At 50.7% G+C, this 21006-nt stretch overlaps 1 protein-coding gene across 3 annotated transcripts; it reads right to left on the reverse strand.

The window, feature by feature from the left end:
- Window positions 1-977: 977 nt before the first annotated feature.
- RAP1A (RAP1A, member of RAS oncogene family) lies at window positions 978-20520 on the reverse strand. 3 transcript variants are annotated; one of them, XM_065740365.1, is made up of 9 exons: window positions 20429-20520; window positions 11437-11507; window positions 8886-8969; window positions 7496-7564; window positions 6537-6593; window positions 6040-6180; window positions 4374-4517; window positions 2346-2460; window positions 978-1710 (listed from the first exon to the last, which is right to left on the reverse strand). In XM_065740365.1, the coding sequence occupies exons 3-8, from the start codon at window positions 8940-8942 to the stop codon at window positions 2374-2376; spliced, it is 555 nt and encodes a 184-aa protein (XP_065596437.1). In that variant the 5' UTR covers window positions 8943-8969; window positions 11437-11507; window positions 20429-20520; the 3' UTR covers window positions 978-1710; window positions 2346-2373. The 3 variants fall into 3 exon arrangements, with proteins under 3 accessions (XP_065596437.1, XP_065596440.1, XP_065596438.1); XM_065740368.1 differs by lacking the exon at window positions 20429-20520 and adding an exon at window positions 12431-12838; XM_065740366.1 differs by lacking the exon at window positions 20429-20520 and adding an exon at window positions 11586-11923.
- Window positions 20521-21006: the final 486 nt, after the last annotated feature.

A 21006-nucleotide genomic window follows, 5' to 3' on the forward strand; every position in this document is an offset into this window, starting at 1 on the left:
CCACAGGGAACCAGAGACACCAAAAGTACTGGGAAATTCACCATGATTCATGGACCCCAAAGGAATCTGGGATCCCAAAGGAGCAGGGGAGCATCCAACAGGAAGCAGGGGACCCCAAAGGAACTGAGGGGACCCACAGTGAATCAGAGACACCACAGGAACTGGGGGACCCACTGCATTTCAGGGACCCCAAAGGAACCCAGGGAGCCCCTGAAGGAACCAAGGGCATCCATCAGGAACCGAGGGACCCCAAAGGAACCAGGGAACTCACCATGATTCAGGGACCCCAAAGGAACCATGGGGACCCTGAAGGACTCTGGGATCCCAAAGGAACCAAGGAGAATACACCGGGAACCAAGGGACCCCAAAGGAGCCAGGAGTACCCACAGTGAACCAGAGACACCAAAGGAACTGAGGGGACCCACTACGATTCAAGGACACCAAAGGAACCCAGGGAGATCCCAAAGGAACCGAGGGGATCCGCTGGGAGCCAAAGGGACCCAAGGGAACTGGGGAACACATCACGAATCAAAGACCCCAAAGAAACCCGGGAGAACCCTAAAAGAATCGGGGACCCCAAAGAAGCCCCAGAGGAGGCAGCGGCTGCGGGCGGGCAGCGCCCCCTGGCGGCAGTGCGCGGCGACACGGCGAGCAATCAGCACGAGCGTTAAAACTGCTTCATTACTTCAAGCATTTGTACATTTAGTAAAGAAAACCGACCTGCAAACACCGTGCTTCGGCTCCTCCTCAAAAGGGAAGGTCGCAGCTCGGCGCCCGCTTTGCAGCAGTAGCTGTGTGCAGGCAGACAGAGTGACGCTGCCATCCAGACTGGTTGGGCTGCAACGACAAACTGGGATCTCTGGTTGGCTCAGCAGCTGCATCAGGGACAGAAAAACTCGTTTACAGACATTTCTCAGCCCTGGGTCCCAACAAAAGCCACGAACCCGGGAAACAGTAACAAAAACACGGAAACAAAATGAAAATGTACTAAAATTTAATCATTCATAAAAGCTGTAATTTAATCTGTGACAGTAAAACACAAGAAGCAATATTAGAGTTGGTTTAGTATATTATATATATTTCTGCTTTTAAAGCCATAGAAATCAGTTATCCCAGGTTTTTTTTTCCTATAAAAGACCCATTTTTCCAAAGCATTATGCACAAACGTTTTTAATTAGAATATAATGGCAGAATGAAAATAATGATATTCTGTAACTCTTAAATAGAAAATGAAGTCAATGACTCAAAAAGTTATTCGTTGCAGTGAGTTTCAAAGGGAAATTTCAGGTAATATATATCTATAGTTACAGATATAAAATATAACGGTGGAACATTTTTAGTGCTCAATGGGCAGAAATTACGATAGAAGGGTCAATATGAAATTTTAATCATGGTAGCAATGCCTAACATTTGAAATGCATCCATGCTCCTTTGTATGATCAGACACTAGAGTCAATTATATTTATTTTCACATCTGTTAACTGCTATTTGCAAAGGAGAAACGCTATTGTCTTAATTTTCTGAGAGATATACACAGAGCAATTTCTTTTTCCAGGGGCTGTGTGCAAACCACTTTGAGATCTAAACTCTTCTCGCCGTAGACAAAAACAGGAGGAGCTTTTCTTCGGATATGTTGCTAATTTCCATAAGGTCGTGACGTTGGGAACGCTGGCACTTTCCATTTAGGCAACAGTTCTTCATTCCTGCAAGCTGGGAAGAGAAAAAAGAATGGGTTTCAAGGGCCGAGGGCTGAGCCTGCAGCTGCAGAGAGCTTCCCTTCTTCCAGCGGTGTGACAGAGCAGCTGTCAGCACACCAAGCACCCTGCCAAGATACACAGGAAGATTATTTATAGCATCCGTTCGACCTTGGGTGGTTTTTGTTCTGTTCTGGTTCGGTTTTGTTGGGCTCTTTCTTCCTGGTGGGCAGCCACTGAAATCCGTGTCCCACCCAAATCCATTTGCAATTGTCCTCGTATCAGCCAGGACTGCAGCAGAGCTGCCCAGCTGCCACTGCACCTCAGCACAGAGGGAGAAGGAAGTGCAGCTGAGCCAGGAGGGCTCCAAGCACGGTGCCACAGAGCACAGGGACAACCTACGAGGGCGGGGAGGAACACTTCACCCATCCCCACTGGTTCCTGTTCGCTGAGTGAAAGGAGGAAGGGAGGAAAGCTGATGTTTCTCTGCCAGGTCCTGCAGTGGAAACAGCTTTTAGTCAGAAAAGGCCAAAATGGGCAGCAGGGCAGCAAGAATTCTGTATTTTGGAGCAGGTAGAAAGAGGAGAGGAGGGAGGGGGAATGAGTCCTGGTGGGAGCAGCTGAGGGGGCTGCACGTGAGACGTGGCTTACCTGGCTCAGAGCTGCTGCACCATGGAGTCTAAAGCAGCAGGCATGATTTCTTTTTAGGTTTCTTCTTTTCCACTGGTGTTTTTCTATTTATCTGTCTGACCAGGTCATAAAAGATCTGAAAAGGAAAAACACAAACTGAGTATCAAAATAATAAACACTATGCAAGCATCAAAACTCAGGCAGGTCGGCAAGACAAAACTCTCTCCTGGTGTCTGCAGTCCCATAAAATAAACCAATCTCTTTCCATTTCCCTGAATGCACTCTTCAGGCAACTCTTATTAAAGAAGAGTGCACAGAGCTCCCATCCACATGCAGAAAATAAGAGACCATGCTGGGCCCTGGCTTCACTGCCCCCTGCATGGGACGTGTTCATTCCCCTCACAGCCAACCAGCCTCATTTCTGATCCTGTGTGCCTTTGGTGCCTGATCTAATCTTGTCAATTTATTATTGATATTGGTGAGGAAAAGCAGATCATCTGCTCCCCCCAGAAGGGGATGATCACAGCAGCCTCTTTCTGCTTCAGCAACAAATTTCTTGTGAACACTTCTGCTGTGATTTGTTTTCCCAGTAAGAACCCATTTCCAGCAAAATGAGCTTTGCAAAATCTCTTGGAGATGGGTCATGGCACTGAGCAGAACCATTCCGACCTCCACAATACCCCACCCTCCTCCTTGTTTACTTTCCTCCTTCCTGGAGTGGCTGATTGCTCACAAATTCTGGTTGATTCCAAGGAAATTCAGAAGACAAAGAAGCACGTTGTAACGGGTTTCAGTGCCTGGATGTTTCAGACTTTTTATGTACACGAGAGCATGAGTGCCCAGTTTGACAGCTCCAAACAAATGAACCCATGCTGCCTTCATCTGGCTCCTGTGTAAAAGCTTTTAAGAGCACCTGAGCTGCTCCTGCACCTCCTTTGCTAAGCTTCTCCTGGCAGCTTCCTACTGCCAGATCCAGGTGAAAGCAGAAGTTCACACCCAGGTGCTATAAGAAGTGTTCAGATGACATAGAAAGCAAAGGTTTCTGTAGGAGAAACCAACCAATAATATTGGTTTACCATTACCTATTCTGATGCAGAACAGCTTTCCACCTTTAAGCCTTTACAAACATGAGTCAAGACCATTCAAAGGGAACTGCCATGTGCTGGAGCAGCACATGGCAAAGGCCCCAAACATCTCTTTGGTGGCAGATGAGGTTCCTGCAGTCCCATCCCAGCAGAAGGAGCTCCCAGCCCTCCCCACAGTGCTGGGCACAGCACACTGCCTGCCAGAAGGACGCTGGGTCTGGGCCAAAACCCACTGCTTCTTCTTATCACAGTCTCCTAAACGGTCACAGTTATCTCCTGGCACCAAAGCAGCTCTGCTCAATGGGGTCACCTTAGCATTTGTGAGTGGAAAGGTGGCCCCCAGCCCTGTCAGATAACTCACAGCACAGAATAAAACCTCTCTGCTGGATGGCAAGAGCCACGCGACCCCGGGCACACTGACACACAGAGTGTTTCTCATTTAAACATGGGGAACTGCACAGACAGATGCATGCTTGGATACAGCCTCAGTAAATCAGCAGCTTAGCAGAGGAGGGCTGCAATGGGATGCCTGCTTGAGCAGCCAGGTATAGCACAAACATGAAAAGCAAATACTTTCAAGACCAGCAGCCAACACTGTGCTATATGATGAGTAATAAAATGGGGCATATCCACATTTGGAAGAGCAGCGTGTATGCTCCAGATAAAGTTTATCTAAGAGTCGCCCAGCTCACCCCGGACCCTGTGCTGTGTCCTTTGACACAGGCCACAGAAAGCATTCACGTGGGGGTGTCACCCCCTCTTTATAGACAAAAAGGAGCAGATTTCTTTAAAACAAGTAGGAAACAGTAGCTCAGGAGTCTTCACCTCTCACTGAAGACTCGTCTAAGCTCCTCTTAGGCTGAGACTTCTGAATGTTTCTGACAGGGAAATACAAGAAGCACCGCACGCTACTGCACGTGGCATGCATGCAAAAGCAACAAATACAGGAGCAGCTCATACTCACCTCATTAACATTGATTTTAGACTTTGCAGACGATTCTAGAAAGGCACAGTTACACCACTGTCTTGCTAAGCTCTGACCCTGTTCTTTGCCAACTACACGCTCTTCCTCCAGGTCACATTTATTGCCAACCAGAATCATTGGAACCTGGGGAAGAAAGAGAGGAGCAGGATGAGATGCATGAGTGAAATAACACACAGCATGGACCACCCAAGCAATGCTGTCACTGAAATGCAGCTGCATGCAGTGCAGCCAAGTGCCCAGCTCATCACAACACCTATCACATCACTGATGCATTTTACATCCCTAGAAAAGGCTGCTCGTTACAAACAGCACATCAATATCGAGCAGCTGATAGCAACTGAAGCTTCCACCTAATGAGCGCCTGCAAAGGGCATCGCTCCCAACAAATCATCTCATGCCTCATCAGAATAAACACTCAGTGCATTTCAACACATTCAGCCCACATCCACGACACAGAAGCAAGTCATCCAGGGCACGGTGATGGGCATCAGCCCTGCTCCTTCAGCATCTGCTTCCCTTTGCTGTGCACAAGTAGGAAAAAAAACCCCAAGAACTGCTGCTGAGGGGTGTGTGCTCGTCCCATTTCCTGAAGCGTTTCATTCTTTGAGCAGAAAACGAGTACTTTCCAGCTGGGAAATAAATCACCATCCGCTTCCTTTGATAACTTCCAACGCAGTGTATGTTTTCTAATCTACTTGGAAGTTGGTATTTGTAGTCTCCCTCTCATTCAGCTGCGCTCAAGATTATTTTCTCTCTTTAAAACAGCCACACTGATCAGAAAACGATGGCAGTTTAAGTTTTACTTCTTACAGCAGAAAGCTGAAGGCACGAAACAGATGAGGCAATGACCCTCCAAAAGCTCATTTCACATTAGGGAATAACTGGATATTTATCAGCCCAATTCCCTCCCTTACAGTCTTCTAGACACTTCAGGGAACTCCAAACCTTTAAGATGTGTTCTGAACACGTTCAGTAAATAGAAGAAAGAAATGAAGTTGAGAAGCAATAGGGAAAAAAGTGCTACTTAGCTGATTAATGGCACAGATTTGAAAGACACAAAACTTTTTATAAAGCTATTTCAAGGGGCAGTAATCACCATGGAGTAAAAAACTGAAGAACAACTTGCTCTATCACTTCCTATGTCACATAAAGACTGGATTTTAAACGTTGTTAGACACAGGTTCATGGTTTAAGTGCTGGGATGTTAAGAGATGAAAGTTCAAAGAGGAAGCCCAACCAATTGAAGGCTGCATAGAAGCTGAAGAGGCCCTGGGTTCAACAAGTACCACCCCCCAGCACAACACCTCAGTGATTGAATCATTAGTGGCAAATTTAACAATTGTTTTTCCTTAGTTTGAAGGAAATAAAGTTGTTCTAAGGCACAGTGAAAGAGGAAAATGCCAATACAAGAAAACAATGAAAAAAACCATTGTTTCTTCAGTTGACTCCCACCACTTCACTACCACTTCCCATCCAGACCTTCAGCTTACCAGCAAAGCTGAGATGTCACACTATAAGCAACCAACACTGCAAAGGAAACTTACTCCAACACAAATCCTGGCTGTGCAGTGATGAATATTCCTAGAAAGAGAGTACTCCCAGAAACCATTCCACTCTCTTGAAAATGAGACAACATTTCACTTACATCTTCAGTGTCCTTCACCCGTAAAATCTGTTCCCGCAGGTCCTGGAGGTCATTAAACGTGGACTGTGCTGTTATTGAATATACTAGTGCAAACCCTTGGCCATTCTTCATATAGAGATCCCTCATTGCTGTGAACTGCTCCTGTAACCAAGGAAAGAGGAGTGCCATTAGTGCAGCTGATGGATGCTTACTATGGAATACCTGCACTGTATGGAGAACAGGAGGTGAGATTCACCCCCACGTGTTTGCCCCCAGAGCCTGCTCCCAAAGACCTCAGCTTTTTCTCTGCATATTTTGGCTGCTTGCAAAGCTAACAGGCAAAATTATCCCACATCAGTATGTTGAGTCAGTGATCCACCGTTGGGTTTCTTAACAAAATTGTTCCATTTTCCTTGCTGGACTTGCTCTATTGCTTCAATGAGATTACTCAGTTCTACAGCTCACTTCATTTTCAAGAAAGCAACTCCGTGCCAATTAGAAAAAGAGGTTACACTTACTGTCCCTGCTGTATCCAGGATTTCAAGCATACACTGCTGACAGTCTACTTCCACTTGCTGGGGAAAACAGGCAAAAGACAGAAATAGTTAAAACTAAAGACTCTGAAAGGAGACAGCAGAGAGGAATCTCAGCTTCATCTTTTACTTCTGCAGCAAAGAGATCTGTGAGTGAGCACCTTCCCAGCACCACAAGAGGCTCTGCAGTCAGGGGTCAATGACACCCCCAGTTGGCATTACCCCCTGTGCTCACACTTGGGTGTAACAATCCTTTCACTGTCTAAGAAATGCCTCTGATTCCTCTGCTCTGAAAGTGCAATAAATCCAACAGCAGAACTCGTAACAGAATTTATGTTCCATCATCACAGGCACAAAGGCTGCAAGTTTTGTTCTCTGTTTGGTTATCTTTAATTAGGGCAACAATTATGCTAATCTGCAAAACAATGGGTTCCTTGACATCAACCCCAGAGAAGAAAGCAGCACTGTTGATAGAGCTGCACAACACCCGGGTCAGGGATCCTGACAAGGACTTCTGCACAGTGGTTACAGCCCTGTGTACAAAACAGCTGCAGAGACTTTGTATGTGCCTTCAAACTGAGCAGAGTTAACACTATTTCTAACAGAAAGCAACAAAGCCATCAGAGATCCAAAGCGAGAGCTGCAAGCTGTGCGAGCAACAGAAGTCAAATCCTCCTATTAAATAGAAGCAAGAACAGTCAAATTAAGAGCACCATTGGCCCTTCCCTGATTATTCAGGTCTACAGTGGCTGACACCATTGGGTTGGCAGAAGCCTCAAGCATGTGAAGTACTGTGCAAAGCCAATGGAAACTATCTGCAGGAGATCTGTGGTTTTATGGATCCACAATGTTCTCAGATACACACCTGGCTCGGTCTGATCTGCTTTCAAGGCATTACTAAAAAGCAGCAAGACTTGAAAGGAACAGAACCACTGTTACTTTACCTTTCTGTATGAATCTTCTATGGTTGGGTCATACTTTTCAACAAAAATTCCCTGAACAAACTGTACAGTCTGGAGAGAAAGGAGGGGGAAAAAGATCAGGTAAGCAGACTGCAACAGTGACACTTAACCAAGAAACACTTCACCGACAAGGAGCAGCACCAAACTGCTCAGTGCTGCTGGTAAAATTCAAGTGGGGAGAAGAGAAAAGATAGAAATCATTAGAATGTTTAAGTAAAATCTGTGTAGTCCGTCATTTCCTGAGCCACTTCAGGACTGCTGGCTCCTTTCTCACAAAAGATGAGGTCCCCCCCAAATGCTTTTCTTTCAGTGCCTGTGACTTCAGAAGAATAAAAAGCACCAAATATGGAAAACCTGAAACTTGATCAGAGGAACTGGCAATGCAGTTACCAGTGGAAATCTCAGATCCCAATTAAGTCAGAGTCACAGTGGAGGTGCTCGGGATTACACACAGAGCGCACACACAGCTCAATCCAGTGACTCTCCACACACTGGATTTGTATTAAACCATGACAGGAGGAGACATCACTCTTCAAAGGGGAAGTATTTCTTCCCCTTGTGATTATTCAGAGCAAATCTGCTCTAAGCATTTTCCCTTGTGCTGCCACATGGACACAGCCCATCCCTGGACACTCAGGCTCTGTACGTGCTGCATTCTACCTCCCATCTCCCCCCAGTTTTCCCAGTCCACTGAAAGGCACAGGAGTTTTTGTAGGCATTTCAGTTTGCTTAAGGTGCTGTGGAAGAACACAGCGCATCAAAAGCTTTTACTCCTCCATCTTACAAGGATTACGATGGGAGCTCTGAAAGAGGACATCCAATTTGATTCATAATTGAATAATCTTTCCCCTCCATCCTGCTGGATTCTGCAGGTGAGCTGGCAAACACAGCAGCCCGTTCCAGGAGAAGTCTGGAAAGGAGCAGGGCTCTCTGCTGTGAGTCAGCTGCTGTCACCCTCCGTGACAAGGAGCAGGGTGTGTTTCCCTCCCAGATAACCTCACACTTGACCAGTTCTCTGCCATCCTGGCTGAGGTGAGCTGCTTGGCTGGTCTGTGATAAACAGGTGACAGAAACGTGTCTTACAAAGCTTTACTATCAGCTCTGCTATGTAAACCTCTTACGAGGAACAACACAAGCACTTAAGGAGTGCAGAGTGCCACGAGCAGCAGCACGGCTGGGTGCTGCGTGCCCACAGCACCGTGCATCCACAGGAAGCAAGCATCAAATGCTGACTGTTCCAGCAGCGATTCACCACTTGTTTCTTCTCAAATAAAAAAGATTAATACACAGATCCTTCAGCAGCAAAACAAAGGCAATCTGGGGTGTCTCTAAGTGCAGGTGAGCAGAGCCAGAACCGTTCCCAGCAACTCACCAAGGCGGACTTGCCCACACCTCCGGAGCCAAGGACCACTAGCTTGTACTCACGCATGGTGTGGGCTGCTCAGGTACCAGCGACCTGCAAGGCAAAAGGAGAGCAACGTTACTGCAGCACTGCACCTACAGCTTCAGGACACTGTCTTCCCCAAGGGGCAACACGCTGCTGCTCTGCTGAGAACTGGAATCTGTGCAGAAATGGTGGAGACTTTTCTCATCCACCTGGATGCTCCAATTTAGACGGCCTCTGACAACAGCTCCACCTCACCCCATGCAGAGCAATAAGCATCAAAGCACAGGTCCACCCTCCAACATGTCCCAGTGTTCACGTGCACAAACCACACGCAATCCCATAATCCCGTAGCAAACCTGACAGCTCAGTGCTTCCTTTCACTCTGTCACAGAGCATTTTAATTATGGCAAGCTTTGCCTTGAACTCACTGCCTCCTGGCTTTGGGATGCCCAGGCTAGACCTGCTGGCCTTCTGCTGTTTGTGTGAAACCACAAACTCCCTCCCCACTGCACTGCCTTCCCTCAGTGTTCTCAGTGTTTAACAGCCACGAGGACAAGCCAACAAGGCTGGCGAGCTGTGAGCAGGGGGCTCAGCCCACAGGGAAGGATGCAGGGCAGCAGTTCTCCCCAGGAAGGTCAGCCCGACCCCACAGCTGCCAAGCACTCGCTGCTCACCCAGCCAGGGCTGTGCCTTTTTAAGGAAATCTTCCAGCTCCCCGAGCTCGCCGCGCTGCATGAGAAAACCTCTCATTCTCCTCGAGATTCCCCGACAAATAAGGCAAGTGACAAAGCTGGTGATAAACATTTTACGCTCTGTTTACATTTTGAGCCAGGCTGGGCTGTCCCCGTCGGGGCGTCGGGGAAACAATGAGCTCAGCCACCAGTTATCCTCCTCTCCTTCCCAAGTAAGGGTTCGGAAACACGAACGCTATGAGCCCGGGGAAGTTCCATTTCTCAAAGGCACTGCACACCAACGCTGCCATGGGATTTATGGCTTCACTGGATTGGCTACAGATAAAAAAGTGTTCCTTGCAGTTCCATGCAGGAACGCATCACCTTGTCCACTACCACTAACAGCAGCCTGTGAACAACTGAGGTCGTGGTTTCAGCCTTGCTGCTGCCTCCTGCAGCCAAGGGAAACTCACAGTCAGGCTGACACCAGCCCAAGCTGCAGCAGAGCAGACACTGTGCTCCCCTCCACACTGAGCTCTCGTCCTGCCAGCTGCTCCCCAGCCTTACACAGGAGCAGGGCTGAAGCCAGCAGTGGGGCCTGAAGAAGCTCAGAGCTGTTTTTTCTTCATCCCTTGAAGCTGTGGTTGCTTAATTGTGAAACAACTCAAACTGAAAGGGGTTTTCCAGAATGGTCACTTCAAATATCAAAAACCAGCACAAGCATTGGAGTACACTGCCAACAAATCTGCATAAGAGCTGTAAGCTCTTCTGCTCGAAAACTTCCCGGAGAAGTAACATTCACTTCCTTTTATTTCTCAAACCATGGGTTTTGTTAGGAAGGAGGGGGGAATTCCTATCAGCAGCACTTTTCCTCTTGACAGCCCTTAGAAATTTCATGGGGGTGCCCATTTTCTAAACCATCAATGCAACCCATTGATCCACACTCTCAAGGTTCCACAGAACACTCCACCCAAGAAAGCCCTGAAAGTAAATCACACTACGGGTTAAATATAGCTGTGAACTCTTTCACTTCTTATTTATAGTAAAAATACTTGTGGGAAAGTTTCAGCCAGCAGTAGTACAAGACTGACTTCTCATTTCTGCTCTGCAGCATTTGCTGATTTAATTTTTTTTTTTAAGTGCAACAGGAAACCAAGATCCTGAAATGTGTGAGCCCTGTTACTGTACGTCCCACACACTTTCATTACCTTGCAGCTCTTCCATGAGTCTGTTAACATGACCTGTTTACACAACGCAGACAAAGCACTCCAGAAATTACCACGTCCCATCCCAACCAACTTTTTGTTTGGCAAACTTCACGTGCCCACATGGCACAGGGAGACACGGAGCATTCCTTCCCACCCAGAGCACTGTGCAGTGCAGGGATGTGCTCTGAGTGACAGCTGCACTGCAGAGCAGTGTGAAATGATGGGTGCTCAGCGCTTCTTTCGATGCAAGAGAGGACTGTGAGCACTACCAAGTGTAAAAGTTTCCTGCTCCAAGCAACCCCCACGTGGTGCTCAGCACGAGAACAGCTGCCCACGTGCAAGTGTGAGCGTTGACACATCACACACAGGCTGCTCAGCAGCTCTCCAGTGCTGTGTATCTGCTGCTGGTTGGATGCTTTGAGCAGTGATGAGGAGATCCCACTGCAGGATGACTGTCTGGGCCACGTGGTCGGTTCCACCTCTTTCACAATCAGAAGTAAAGAAACAGACTGCACCCATAGGCTCACGCTTTGTACAACGGTGGATGACATCAGGAAGGAGCACAGAACTTCAGAGCTGCTTTCCCCCACTGCACAAACAAGGCTCGGGCAGCTTTTAACTTCACCCGTTGTCAAATGAAATATTAAAAACTCATACCTTGGCATAAAAGATCTCTCATCAGTGTTAACAGCACTACTGAAGGGTTTTCCAGGCTCCCTACGAAGGGACTGAAAGAAAAACAAACAGAAATTAATTCTTCTGAATATATTTTTCAGCCAACCATGTTTGTAAAGCACCAAACTCACTCTTTAAGAGCTTGAAGCCAGCACACGCCTGTTAAAGAAGGGAGATTTGGGCAAGACATTGCGTGGAAATCCTCACCCTGGAGGTGGAGAGGCACAGGAAGCCAAGTGCCTGCTTTTGTAAGATGCTTTTGCAGCAGCTCTGCACCCAATGCTGCAGAGCCACGCGGCACCTCGAAGGCACAGAAATCAAAACGCTGCAGAAACAGGTAAGGATGCTGTTGAGATCACTGCTAAATATTCTTCCAATTGCAAGAGAAACCGAGCCAACAGCAAAGGGATTCTTGCTGAAAGTGTTTGTGTGGATCCAACCTGCACAAACCTGAGAACAGGGAGCTTCAGTGCGAGCGTTGGCACAGGCTCTGCCGTGGGACTGAGGGCAGGTGACAGCTTGGGCACTGCAGTGCTTGGCCCCACATTCACAATAAAACAGCAAAGAGAGAGAAGGAGCAGAGAAACTCAATGCTCCAGCCCTGTCTCCCTTCTTCCAGCCTGGTTTGCACCCACAGACACTGCCCCACGTGCCCAGCAGTGGCCGTGCACGGTGTTATTTTTACCCTGGCAGCTCAGGGCTGAATCACAGCTACTATAAACAAACCTGTTTAATTTTGAGCTTGTAAGTGCTCTTTGGTGCCAGCTTTTTCAATTACTATGAACCAGGCCATGAAAAGGTCGTTGTTTTTTGTGGGCTTTTCTATTTTATTTTAAAGTCTACTGGAGGCTGCTCGATACTCCAGCAGAACCCTTTATTTAATCACAGCCACGTTTGCAAAAACAAACCCTGACCCATCACAGCACCCAATTAATTAGCAAATGGTTCTCCCAAAAAGAAGCTGGCCTCGACTTACCCTGTCCTCAGCAAGGCATTACTGCTGTGGTCACCTCCCTGCCCCGGGTGCAGAGCAACTCCCCCAGCAGCACTGAGGCTGTCAGCATCACGAAAGCAGGGGAAGGCAGTGCTGGCAGCACACAGACTCTGCAGGACTGCCACCCACAAGTCAGCAAACTTCCATCCACGCAATGTGCAGTGTATGACATCACTTTATTGCTCGTTATCAGCACAGGATTCAAAGCTCTGGTAAATGTGTCTGACAGACTAACATCACACGGCCCAACCAGGTTGTTATTTCAGACACCATGGTAAGAATCTCACTCCCCTTGTCATGAATTTAACAGGAAGAACATTTGCATTTCCACCGACTGCTATCAGCATCAAACTACCAGCATGAGAAGCACTGCAGCAGCTCCTGTCCTCCTAAACCACGGGTCAAGAATGAGTTTAATTCAATTAAAAACAAGGGACCCACTTCCATCCCAGGCAGGAACTTGTTAGATTTAACCTATCTGTGCTTTGCTAATACTGCTGGCAGAGAGCAGGGCACGCAGGATGCTCAGCACACCATGGAGATCCACGCACACCCAAGGACCTACACCAGCCACAAAAATGGGTCTGTGCAACACAAAGTGGGAGCTGAGCCCACTCCCAAGCTGGTCCCGTGCTGAAAAGCAGTTTAATGAAGTATTAATTGAGGAGCAGAGAGTGAAAAGTTGTTTCAATACCCCGGTGTTTGTGAAAGGGAACTTCCACCAGGAATTCACAGCCTCACTCCAGAGAAGGCAGCAGCTCCCCAGTGACATACCTTGCCCGGATGAGAGGTAATCACTGTTCAGCAGTTTAAGGCTGAGCTGACATGCCCGGGGTTTGGAGTGAGGCAAAATGAAAGCAACAGCCGACAGTGCACGGGCAGGAGTGCACGAGGAGCAAAGCAAACTCTGAAAGGCACACGAGGAAATCCTGCTGCCCCGAGAAGCTCCCAGCAGTGCAGCTGGAGATGGAAGAGTACCCTGCAAAGAGCGAAGTCCTGACCTGAGCCGTGTCCAAGTGCTCACTCTGTGCACGACATCACCGAGCCAAGCTGAGAGTCAGCTCCTCCAGCACACACAGCGACGTGAAACGCCCTTCTGTGCACCAACACCTCGAGTCAGAGCTTCCTCTAACTGTACCCTTCCTGTACTCGGCTCCACGCTGAACTCACTCTTTTAAATATCACTGTTTACTCCCATGGCAGCAACTGCCTGCTTACTCATTCTGAATTGCTTTGCCATTGAAGAGCTCCGGGCAGCCAAGGCTCTCCGTACCCAGGCGGCTAATTTAGTTTTTGTCCCATTGGTCTGAGTGTGCAGAAAGTTGCTGGGGATGATGCCAAGCAGACAAAGGCCGCGGAAGGGAAGGCAGCAGCGCAGCTCGGAGGCCAACACACACTGCTACTCCTCTTCCCCAGGAGAAAAAAATCTGCCTTTTTGCCCTTCCCCACAGCAAAACACGCCAATGTTGGAGGGCAGTGCATCCAGAATCAGTTCGTGGCACTTCCTCCCATCGGCTGTCCCCACATCCACCACCTGCTCTGTGTGAACTTCTTTGTGCCATTTTCTGCAGTGGGAAAGAAAGACAGACAGACGGGAGGAAAGGAAGGAGGGAGGAAAGGAAGGAGGGAGGAAAGGAAGGAGGGAGGAAAGGAAGGAGGGAGGAAAGGAAGGAGGGAGGAAAGGAAGGAGGGAGGAAAGGAAGGAGGGAGGAAAGGAAGGAGGGAGGAAAGGAAGGAGGGAGGAAAGGAAGGAGGGAGGAAAGGAAGGAGGGAGGAAAGGAAGGAGGGAGGAAAGGAAGGAGGGAGGAAAGGAAGGAGGGAGGAAAGGAAGGAGGGAGGAAAGGAAGGAGGGAGGAAAGGAAGGAGGGAGGAAAGGAAGGAGGGAGGAAAGGAAGGAGGGAGGAAAGGAAGGAAGAAAAAGCCCCCAAAAGCACTCTGACCTTTACAACACTGATTAAATTCCAGACAGAAGCATGGAGGTTCAATCGTCACAAAACCCCAACCATATAATACTTGGGAAGAATCATTTGTTGTGCTGATAGTAGCCTGGCAACAGCCTTGACCGTGTTCTTCCTGCTTTGCACAATTCAGAGTAAATCAGTGCCACGAGGTAGGCTGGTGGTCACTGCTGCTTCAGCCTCTGCTGCCAGCATTTAGACAGTAACACTGGGCAGATATAGGCAAAGCACTGCCTTTTCTATGCTCAAAACATAGCACTGCACCCGAGGGGTATTGCAACGCCAACCAGCAGCCAGGTAATGAGTGCCCAAGTGATGTTAATGTGTTTTATCAGCACAGTTTTATAGCAGGAGAGCCCCTCTCAAAACATTTCATGGCAAATCTTCTGGCTCAGGGAACGCAGACAGCAGTGAGTTTGATGAACTAACTTGAATACAGTAAAAGCTTTCATTATGATTATTCTTTTTGTGATAAAATGAGGTTATCCAACATGCAACTGAATCCTTCTGTAATCACTCGGTCCTGGGGACAGAAATTCTCATCCCTGCAAAGATTTTTAAGGCAGGAAGATGCAGAGCTGTTGGCAGCTCAGTGCTGGCACCTGAAGGCACCAGGGCCCGGAGCTGAGAGCTGCACAGCACTGCTCACAGTGTTAAATCCTCCCGAGCCTGCAAGGCTTGAAAGGGCAAAACAACTGCAGCAGTTCCTCCCGGGATTTCCTGCACGGAAAATAAAGAGTGACACTCCCCCATGAAGGACAGTGCTCTGATTGGAATAAAGCATCGCCACACGACCTGCTTCAGCACGGATGGGTAAAGCTTGATGGCAAGCAAAATGCAACACAATACAGCTGAATAATAATAAAAAAACATGATAAAATAAAACCTCACGATCCGGGCAGTTGGACTCCTGCCCAAAATGCAGCAATGCTGTTCTCCTCCGGGTCGGGGTGGTGGGGAGGAGCTGTGCTGCAGTGTTGGCCAGCAGTGGAGGATGGGGGGGGGATTGGTCAGCTCCTCCCCTCTCCGGCCCACGGGCACTCCTCTGTGAAATGAGGAGACATAAGGCAATAGGAAAAAAATCTCACCCGCATTAATGCGTAAATTTATGAAGCATATGGCCTGGAGACAGTCAGTTCTGTACTCTGATCCAGACCTTACAGCGCGCTGCACTTCATTTGAATATTAATTGCCTTTATCTGCGATTTCTGTACTTTCCATTTTGCTCGGGACGCCTTTCTCAGCAAAGCCAAGCCCCACACGAGGTTTTTCTTCCCTGAGAAACCCTATATCACTCCGTCCATTCTGCAGACTGGGTTTTGCTGAGCTGCAACGCAGGGTCCCCTGCACTGCACTGCACTGCTGCTCCACCGCCTGCCTGCGGGGCACCGAGACTGCAGAAGGAAGGAGAGGAGGCCAAGGAAAGTACCCCAGGGCATGAAAACAGCTGTCTGATCCTCTGAAAGGAGATGCCTGAAAAAGCTGTGTCCTGATCAACACACCTCCCAGCCATCGATCCGCCCATGAATGCATCCATCAACAGATCCAAAGCCGGAAAGTCGCACCACTCCAACATCACCGTACGCAATCGGACGAGTTGAAAGCCCCGAGCACATGAATGTTTCATGAGGAAGGCTGCTGGGAACGGCTGCAGTCTCTAACTTTCATCTTCATGTTATTTTCATCTACAATTAGCGTTACAATCCAAAGCCGACATCCGGCCACGTTTATTTCATCTTCACCTGTCTTTATCCCATAAATCCTTTTGCATCTCTGCTCTTCAGCCCAGTGCCAGAATGGGAAGGGTGGACTGGAATGGGACTGCTTGCGCAAAACAGCTGCACCAGAAATAACCTTACCCAGTGAACTCTGATTTACTTCAAGCCATCATGTGGTAGGTGGCACATAAAAAGATATTATCCTGCCTGTCAGCTGTCTGTAAGGAAAGTTTTTCACTTCCCAGCAGCCCCTCCCTACAACTTGAAGTTTATTTGCATTGGAGGAAAGGATACGACATGAAAAGCAGCATGAAAGGCAGCACAACCAATACATCCAGCCCAACTGCTCTTCCCACACGCCGGGCATGTTGAGGTGAAGGGTCTATTTCCAGCAGATGCATCCAGGGCGACATTCAGTTCCACACCACTCACCCCTGGCATTGAAACCATGGGCTGCAAGGTATGCACATCCCCTGGGGCAGCCTGCACCACTAACCCAAACGTGTTCCCAGCATTACAACACTCCTGAAGACAACTCTGGACCCAACAAAACTCTGAATCTGCTTCAGCCACAACACGGCCACGCTCACACCTCCCATTTCAGTGCCCAGGTGGACTTACACCCCTTCCATCTTATCAATATTCAAAACAAACAACAGCCCGTGGTGACTCAGAGCACCTGCCCAGCACACTGCTGCTGCCTGGCACACGTATTTTCAGGTGAACAAAGAAGAAAGGGGGAGGAAGGCACCAGCAGCAGCAGCAGTCCCGTCCTCCATCCTCAGCATGCCATCACCAACCCCGCGCAGGCTCAGACCTCCCCCAGTACAAAGGGCTTTGCTCATTCGAGCTAAACAAACAAACAGCAGTTTCCAAAAGACACTGAGGTCTGCTTCTGTCGGCGTTTCTCAATCCCAAGAGCTCCGCTTGCGCCTTCAGCCAGGCTCAGGTGAGGCCACCGCAGCTGCGAGGCAGCGCCTGTTCAGGTACAGCCGGTATTTCCCAACGCCCAGGACCTGCTGGTCCGCCTGCACATCAAAACGCCGTCTGCACGCGGCCGTGCTCCCATCCACGCACATCTCTGCAGCTCTGAGAAAGAGCACATCATCACCGAGGTGCCCTGTGAATGCCACAGGCAGAAATGGCACTCGCTTTCAGCCTCACCCGCAGTCGGGTAGGTCCAGGTGGAGAAGGAGAAGATCCACCACCTCTGTGTGCAGCTCCAGTGCTCCATCACTGCACTGGGAAGAAGTTCCCACACACACTGGTGCAGAACTTCCTATGCTTCAGTTTGTGGCCATTTCCCCTCGTCCTATCACCACACACTGCTGAGAAGAGTCCGGCCTCGTCCCTTTGCCTCCCGCTCCTCAGATACTGATAGATGTGGATCAGATCCCCTCTGAGCCTTCTTTTCTCAAGGCTGAACAGCCCCAGCTCTCTCAGCCTTTCCTCGTGCAGGAGGTGCTCCACGCCCTTTATCATCTCTGTGCCTTCTGCTGCACTCTTTCCAGCAGATCCCTGTCTGTTTTGTACCGGGGAGCCCAGAACTGGACACAGTACTCCAGCTGAGGCCTCACCAGGGCACAGCAGAAGGGGAGGATCCCCTCCCTCGACCTGCTGGCCACACTCTTCTTAACGCACCCCAGGATCCCATCGGCCTTCTTGGCCACCAGGGCAGCACTCAGTCACCACCTCCTCCCCCATCATCACCCATCTTCTCACAGCCTCCATCACTGCAATGCCATCGCACAGACTGCTGAGACAACTTTAATCACTGCAGTGTCTGCAAGGGGAGATGCAATCTCTCAGCAATCAGTTTCTGTCCCATCCAGAGCTCCGGAGATAACGCTGCTCCTCACGGAGCCCAGAGGTGCAGCAGCACCAACAGGTCCAGCACAGCAGCACAGCACTTCGGCACCGCCGTGGCGGGCAGCCACACAGGACTGAAATGAATCCTTCCTTGCCTGTTTTCATGAACCGAAAGAGTCTGAACTTGATGATATTTGCAAAAGGAGCAGCGGACGGTACCTTCAGAGCAGTGAGTGACAGCAGAGCTCTCCCTGCTGGGCTCCCACACCTCTGTCCTCCCGTAACCCCCCCCCCGTCCTCGTGCAGCCCCACACAACCCAAGGAGAAACTCGCTGGAGAGGAGAGCTTTGCAGGACGTTTACCTACAGACTGAAGGCAGCTCAGGGATGCCAGGCCCTGGTTGCCACCACGCTTCAGTACTGCAGCAACAAACCCCAGCACCCGAGCAGCACCAGCTTTGCTTTCCATCTTTCTGCCACGCTCACCTGTCTCGGCCACGAGGTGCACAGGACCTCAAGTTTTGCAAACACAAATGCACGAGTAAAATCCGTGCTCTCCTAAACGACCCCTCACCTCACAGACATGAGGAATACTTCCACTAACGTAAGAAAAAGGGGAAAAAAAAGCAGTGATCTGAGAGAACTACCCACGTTATGAGCACACACACAACCGCAGCTGAACCGTTAACGCTGCGACGGAGCACACACCGCTGCCTTTAATCTGTGCAAAAGGGGAATCAACACGTGCTGCAGAGCTCAGCACAAAGCGGATCTCAGCGGTGCTCAGACCCCACACCCACCGACTTCCCTTCAAAATAAAAAAGCAATTAAAATCCCCACAACCGATCGGGGCAAGAAAACGCAACCCAGCCTCAAAGCCAAAGCCCAACTCTGGCTGAGCCATAATCCCAGGCCTCCTTCCAGTCTGCTTCTGCAGAACTAAACACAGCCACCTGTGGGCAGAGCACGGTGCTGACACTCAGCTGGGGCAGCCGAGGGGAAATGAAAACTGGAAGGTTGGAAACGTCCACGTTAACCTCCTCAAAGGTCCCCACGTGCCACCCCACACGTGGTGTGAGACAGGAAGCGTCAGTGCAGGCACACTGCTTATGCTCAGTGTTAGGATTCAGAACAAAACCCGAACACCACTCCGTTCAGTTTCTCTCAGAGAAGCTGGGACGGACAGACATGAAACGGAGCTCAGCTTACGGTTTCAAAAGCAAACTGTTCTGATACAGGCTGTAAGCACGAGTCTCCATCCAAAGCATTAGTGTGTCAGCAGCATTACGCGGCGCAGTTCAGCCCCTGTTTGGCAAAGCTCAAAATCTTCACAAAGCTCCTTACCCCGCGGCCCCCCCAGGGCTCAGCCCGGTCCTGGGGCCATGGAGCATGAGAGCTGTGCTCCGTTCGCTGCGTGATGGGGTGAAAACCCCATCCGTGCACAGAACCCACTGCTGCCAGGGAGCCCCTGACACTGGGGTCAGAACCTCCATAGGAACACACAGTTGGGCCTTTGGGTGTCAAAAGTTCGGTGGTGTTTCTTTGGCCACGAGGGTGAACGCACCTTTCAATATTTGCATTTTTAACGTCCATCTTTTCCCATAGCAACGGGACGTGAGCGTCCCGGCGTAGGGAAGCAGCTATAGCAATACAGTGTGATGTCAGGGCACGATTCGGACTCCGAATGCAGCAGCCCACATCGCTGATGTGCATTAAGGTCTCAGGGCATGGGCTGTGCCCCCCACGCTGCCCCACTGCTGACAGCTCCCGGGAGTCAATGCATAGCTCAGTTCCCACTCCTCTCCAGCCCCATCCATCCTCAGTGATCCCGACTTGAAATCCGCCCCTGAGGACCCCGCCAGCACTTACAGCCTTCAGGGGCTGGAGAAAGCGAACCCAAGCAGTCAGCTCCCGGAGGACAGCGCATCTCCTGGCACAGCTCAAACCACTGCCTGCCCCGGTGCCACCGCTCACGCACAACTACAGAACCGACGCCAACGGCGACAAGCGCACACACAACGCTGCGAAAGCGCTCTCACACCGAACAACCGCTTTAGGAAACATCCGTCGCCGCTGCGAAGCGGAGCGGGGCCCTCCCGAGAGCCGCCGGACCGGGAAATCCCCGCAGAACCGCTCCGCCAACACGCGCACCTGCCCGAGCGGGCACCGCACGGCTCCCGGTCGTTCCCAGCCCCCCAGCTCCGGGGCCGGGACGCTCCTCCGGCGGCCTCAGCCTCAGCCCGGGCGCAGCCGCCCGGCCGCGGTGCCGCTCCCAAGATGGATGTGCGGGGCCGAGCGCGCCGCGGATACCCGCCCGGCGGACGAGGGCCGCGGGCCGTCCCCGGAGCGCCGCGGTGACACCGCCTCGGCTCTCCCCTCCCCCACGCCCGCTCCGTCCCGGCCCCGGGCAGCGGCACCACCGCGGTCACCGCGCGGCGGAACGCCCTCAGCCGCCCCCGCCGGACCCCGCGCCGCCCGCTCCCTTCCCCCGCTCACCGTCCGCTCCGTTCCGGGCTCGGCCGCTGTGCGCGGCGGCGGCGGCGGCGATTCCGCTCCGCCCCAGCGGCGGCCGCGGCCCGGGGAGGGGCGAACGGGGCGGGCGGGGACCGAGGGGCGGTGCGGCGGAGCTCCGGGCGGACGGGGCGGGCAGGTGCGGGGCGGGGCCGTCCCGGCATGGCAGCCCCGCGGTGTGAGGGCCCTCAGCCCTCGTGGCGGATTGCAGCCGCGGGCATTGCGCTATCGGGGGGACGGCGGCTGCGTTGGGTGCGGGGTTTGGGGTGGGAAAGGATTCAGGTGGGGTTCAGGGCCGGGAGAGCCCTGTGAATGCGGCTTTAGGAACGCAGTGATGGTGTTTCTTTTTTATAACAGAGATGAAAAGAGTTGTGAGGGAGCAGTGGGCCCAAGTGGCCAAGAAGGCCGCTTGGTTTATTAGTAGCTTGTGGTAGCAGTGGTAATGGGTGGGCAGTTGGGCTTGTAGATCCTTTCCAACCTTGTGATTCTATGATTCTGTAAGGCCAGTGGCATCCTGGCTCTGCAATGGGTGGTGAGCAGCACTGGGATGTCATCCTCCCCCT

The sequence above is a fragment of the Cyrtonyx montezumae genome, unplaced genomic scaffold (genome assembly GCF_038088225.1).
Source record: "Cyrtonyx montezumae isolate F1298 unplaced genomic scaffold, pur_monq_1.0 scaffold_26, whole genome shotgun sequence".
NCBI classification, from domain to species: Eukaryota; Metazoa; Chordata; class Aves; order Galliformes; family Odontophoridae; genus Cyrtonyx; species Cyrtonyx montezumae.

What these genes read in the sequence shown, in the direction of transcription:
- RAP1A (XM_065740365.1), bottom strand. Translation starts at nt 8,942, where the DNA reads ATGCGTGAGTACAAGCTAGTGGTCCTTGGCTCCGGAGGTGTGGGCAAG. An exon ending in GTGTGGGCAAGTCCGCCTTG is followed by an intron (nt 7,565 to 8,885) that starts GTGAGTTGCTGG and finishes CTTTCTCTCCAG; the next exon opens with ACTGTACAGTTTGTTCAGGG. An exon ending in CTAAAATCAATGTTAATGAG is followed by an intron (nt 2,461 to 4,373) that starts GTGAGTATGAGC and finishes TTTCCTTTTCAG; the next exon opens with ATCTTTTATGACCTGGTCAG.